The sequence below is a fragment of the Octopus bimaculoides genome, chromosome 24 (assembly GCF_001194135.2).
Source record: "Octopus bimaculoides isolate UCB-OBI-ISO-001 chromosome 24, ASM119413v2, whole genome shotgun sequence".
Lineage (NCBI taxonomy): Eukaryota > Metazoa > Mollusca > Cephalopoda > Octopoda > Octopodidae > Octopus > Octopus bimaculoides.
This window is the reverse complement of record NC_069004.1, coordinates 17,299,158-17,304,200: the sequence shown is the minus strand read 5'-3', so window position 1 is coordinate 17,304,200 and position 5,043 is coordinate 17,299,158. Positions and strand designations below refer to the sequence as shown.

General features: G+C 39.1%; 1 protein-coding gene across 1 annotated transcript in view; it reads left to right on the top strand.

Moving 5' to 3' along the window:
• Positions 1-157: 157 nt before the first annotated feature.
• The window catches only part of LOC106883729 (leucine-rich repeat-containing protein 57-like), an 8,210-nt gene continuing 3,324 nt past the window's right edge, over positions 158-5,043 (top strand). Inside the window, exon 1 of the mRNA XM_052976446.1 lies at positions 158-864. Within this exon, the coding sequence (XP_052832406.1) occupies positions 370-864 (495 nt within the window). The 5' untranslated portion in view covers positions 158-369. The remainder of the gene's footprint in view (positions 865-5,043) is intronic.

Genomic DNA, 5,043 nt, shown 5'->3' with positions numbered 1-5,043 from the left:
TAGAGAGAGAGAGAGAGAGAGAGCGTGTGTGTGTGTGCATACATACATACATACACATATATATGGGTGTGTTTATTCATATACCCAAACGCGCGCATTTGGAGAGAGAGAGAGAGAGAGAGAGAAAGAAACCACAACAGAAAAGCAGCAGCAGCAGCATAACAGCCGCGATAACTCTTACTGACAAATGCAAACATTTAATGGCGGGTTGAGTAAATAACGGGATAGATTCATGCTTAAAAAAGGACGAATTCAAGACTTCCATATGACAACCGACATTAGTCCTTACATAAACAAATATTTCTTGTGGCTCTGACCCTCGATTTGTGTTTCTGTTTTCGTTCATTCGTCGTCATATTCGTCTTCGAAATGGGTAACTCCAACATCAAACAACACATTGAGACAGCTTCTAAGACCGGAGCCTGCCAGCTGACACTTCGTAAACTGAGGGACCTGCCTCCAGAGCTCATGCAACTTTCAAAAACCCTACGAACTCTAGACGTATCTAACAATAACCTCCAATATTTGTGCCCACCCGACCTGGGTCAGTTTACAATGTTGAAACAGTTGACTGCCAGCCACAATTCTCTCCGCCAGCTTCCTAACGCTGAACTGGAACATTTAAAGAAGCTCGAATGTCTTTCTGTTGATAACAACTATCTCACCCGATTACCCGCTTCACTGGGCAGCCTGACCGCGTTAAGGACTATTAATTTGTCCAACAACAAAATTGATGTTTTCCCCGAACAACTGTGTCAGCTTCGAAACCTCGACTCTGTCAACTTGTCTTGCAACAAGATCACTCGACTGTTTTCCAGCATCAGCAGTCTCCAAGCTATCGAACTTAATTTAAACCAGAACCAGGTAAAATATTTTAACAGACGTCACGAACGTCTGTTATTCAACAGAGGTGTGTGTATGTGTGTGTGTGACCGATATTGTTGTTTATCCGCAAGCACAGGTCAACCTTGATTTCGCTGACCTAAGTTTAAAGCTATTTTTACTGTGACCATAATATCTTTTTCAGGTTATGCAGAACTATAATAACTAATGTCTCCCTGTTCTATTTAACACAAAAAAGATGGAATTTGAGGGAGATTTAGGTTGCTGTTTCTAGCAGGTCGAACGACCACGTAGTCTCATTCATTGATTCCGTGGATGATAGCGAAGTAGAGCAGTACAGATTAAAGTGTAGAAAGACAATGCGTGAAGTGCAGTGTAGCTGTTGTTTAACCCCAGGTCAGACTAATTTACCAAATCTATTGTGAAAAGCGTCCTAATCGCAACGTTGTCTTTTTTTTTTTTTTTTGATTGTATATGAAGTCGTGATTATTTTCACTATATGTGCTTTTTGCAAGAGAAAGTTTGAACTGTCAATCTTGTTTGAACTGTCAATTTTTTCTTTATATATAACCTGACATCAATCCGTGTGTATATATGCGCGCGCGAACGTGTTATTATTTCACACCCATCTTTCACGCTCGCATGTGTTAAAGGGGAGAGAATCAAGAGAAATGTCTAATATTTGATTTTTACACCGTGACAAATATTTGTTTGTGATCCTTGTACAGCGGTTAAACCTTGTCATGCCAAAAGAGAGGAAAATGGGCGAAGTAACAAAAAACCCAAGGAAATTTAGCAGAAATTACTGCAGTATGTGTTATTATTATATATACGAGAGGTTGATGAAAGGTTCCTTGGCTCCAGGGAAAGCGGTGTTACCTTTGCAGGAGAGATAGGACCACTATTTAGGAGGAAAAATCTTGATGGTATACAATATATCTCACTTTTTTTTTTTTTTGCAGATTTAGCGCACAGCGGCAAGTCCTACAGTGGGTTTTAGTAAAATTGAAGCACTGACGGTCATGAAATTCCTCTTTTTGCAAAGCAAAGGAGCAGCGGAAATATATGGCAAAGTGAAGGAAGTTTTGAAGAATGGCTGCTCATCTTACTCCACAGTGAAAATCTGGGTGTCATGGTTTTGGACTGGTCATTTCGAGGTCACAGATAAACCCCAGTCAGGGCAGCCAACTTCCACAACTATAGAGGACAAAACCGATGCTGTGCATATCCTGATTCTCAAGGACCACTGAATTTCAGCTGAAGTCATAGCTGAGACTGGGGATTTCCTGTGCAAAAGCTGACAACATCACCCACAACATTCTGAACCTGAGGAAGCTTTCTGCAAAATGGGCGTCAAAATGCCTGAGCACAGATCAGAAGTGCATCTGAGTGACAACATCAAAGGCGATTTTGGATTGGTTTGCAGCAGGAGAGGCTGATTTTATGGCTCATTTCATCACCATGGATGAAACTTGACTTCATTATTACCCCACCTCCAGACCAAGCAGCAATCAATGGAGTGATACCACAGCAATTCACTGCGTCCCAAGAAGTTTCAGATCCCGGAATCAGCTGGAAAGATTCTAGTTTCAGTGTTCTGGGACAAAGACAGAGTACTCATAAAATACCTGCCAAAGGTTGCAACACCAATGCAAAATGCTACTCATTTTGCCCCGGATAAATTGGTCTTAATGATGATTATTTTCGGAAATAGTGTTCTGATTATGTTATACTGTTTTTAATGCATTTAGAGAATGTCATTTGTTTAGCTGATATAGTTTTTGTAAGGTTGTAAACATTTGTAAAAAATATATTTTGTCTCAAAGTCAAAAATGTATTAAAAACTCCTCATTGTGCCCCACATAAACAAACTTACACTGATTGTCAAGCTTTGGGGGTCAGACACAAAGATACACAAATAGATTTACATACGACAGGCTTCTTTCAGTTTCCACCTACCAAATGAACTCACAAGGCATTGGTCAGTCCAGGGCTATAGTAGAAAACATTCTGCCCAGGTGTCAAGCAGTGAGACTGAACCCAAGACCACATGTCTAGGAAGCAATCTTCTTAACCACACAGCCACGCCTGTGTCTATAGCCACACACACACACACACACACACACACACACACACACACACATGCCAAATAGTTAAGAAGTTCAACTTGCTAAAATGAAGTCCTACTGTTTAGCATCATTAGGTAGTGTCTTCTAGCTTAGCCTTTTACCAATCTATGCCATGTAAGGGAAATTATGAAAACCCATCTGATGGACCGTGCATGTAATTCAAAGAACCACTTGTCATACTTTATCATACAGATTCTGCCAAAGGATTACATCAAGGTACAGATGTCTGTGGAATACTCTGCCAGTTTTATAATTCAATGAGTTGGTAGCTCAGTTGATTGGACAACAGCTGGAATAGTCCTCATTGAAATCAATAAAGAATCCATTTACTTCACTTACATGTGTAAGGTAACTTGCGAGAAATAGCAGTCAAGTCTCTCTCAAGACACACCCTGCAATTTTAGAAAAAGAGAGCATTGGCTAATATAGTCCGAGATTACAATGTTTAGAATAACTCTATGATAGCCACATCTGGATCACTTTCAGTCATGGGTGTTTTTAATCTGAAGTGAATTTATTCATATCAGATGCCTCACTTTCATCACATTGTAAAATGAAGCTTTGCTTCCTAAACTGTTGGTGTAAGGAAATTTAGTTAAAAAAAAACATATATATATGTATATATATATACATACATACAAATATATATACATATATATATACATACATACATACATAGACAAATATACATACATACACACACACATATATATATATATATATACATATACATATATACATACATATATATATATATATATATATATATATATATATATATATATATATATATATATATATATATATATATAGGAGGAATGACCACTAGGTAGATTCCTAATATGCTAACGGTAGATGCTATGTAGTCTAACCACTAAGAAAAATTGTTCTCAAGAAAATTGTTTTTCATTTCTCTCGCCTGCTTTACGTTCTGGCGTTTGCCAAATTTTCTTGAGAACAATTTTTCTTAGTGGTCAAACCATATGGGGTCTACATTTAGCATATTAGTAGTCCACCTTGTGGTCATTACTCTTATATATATGTAACATGATTTTCTGAATCTTGAGATTTTTTTTCAATATGCTAGGCCACTAGTTTAAATTGATATTAAACTAATTAATATCAATTTTTACCCTCATTATTTTAATTTTTATAAATATGAGGCGTGGGAGTGGCTGTGTGGTAAGTAGCTTGCTTACCAACCACATGGTTCTGGGTTCAGTCCCGCTACATGGCACCTTGGGCAAGTGTCTTCTATAGCCTCAGGCTGACCAAAACCTTGTGAGTGGATTTGGTAAATTGAAACTGAAAGAAGCCTGTCGTATATATATGTGTGTGTGTGTCTGTGTTTGTCCCCCCAACATCACTTGACAACTAATGCTGGTGTGTTTACGTCCCTGTAACTTCGGCAAAAGAGGCCGATAGAATAAGTACTAGGCTTACGAAGAATAAGTCCTGGGGTCGATTTGTCGACTAAAAGCGGTGCTCCAGCACAGCCGCAGTCAATTGACTGAAACAAGTGAGAAATAAAAAGAGTCGAAATGTCTAGTTTAGAGTAGAAGCAGCTGATGAACGAAAAGTTCCATAAGTGGCTCATCTATTTTCCTATGTGTACATTCTGTTGTCCGTAAAAAAAGTTCATTTTTGTGCTTTGTTTCCGTTCCCGTATATATATATATATATATATACACACACATATATATATACATACATACATATATATTTACATACATATATATACATATATATATATGTAGGTGGTGAGGCAAGACCTTCGAACATTGGGCCTCACCGAGGTGATGACTACTGACTGAGACCTTTGGAAATGTGCTGTGCGTGAGAAGACCCGGCAAGCCAAGTGAGATCGTTGCCAGGGTCCCTGGACTGGCTCTTGTGCGGGTGGCACATAAGATGTACCATCCTGAGCGTGACCGTTGCCAGTACCGCCTGACTGGCCTTGTAGGGTTTTCGAGCGAGATCGTTGCCAGTGCCCCCGGACTGGCTCTTGTGCGGGTGGCACATAAAAGACACCATTTCGAGCGTGGCCGTTTTCGTGCGGGTGACACGTAAA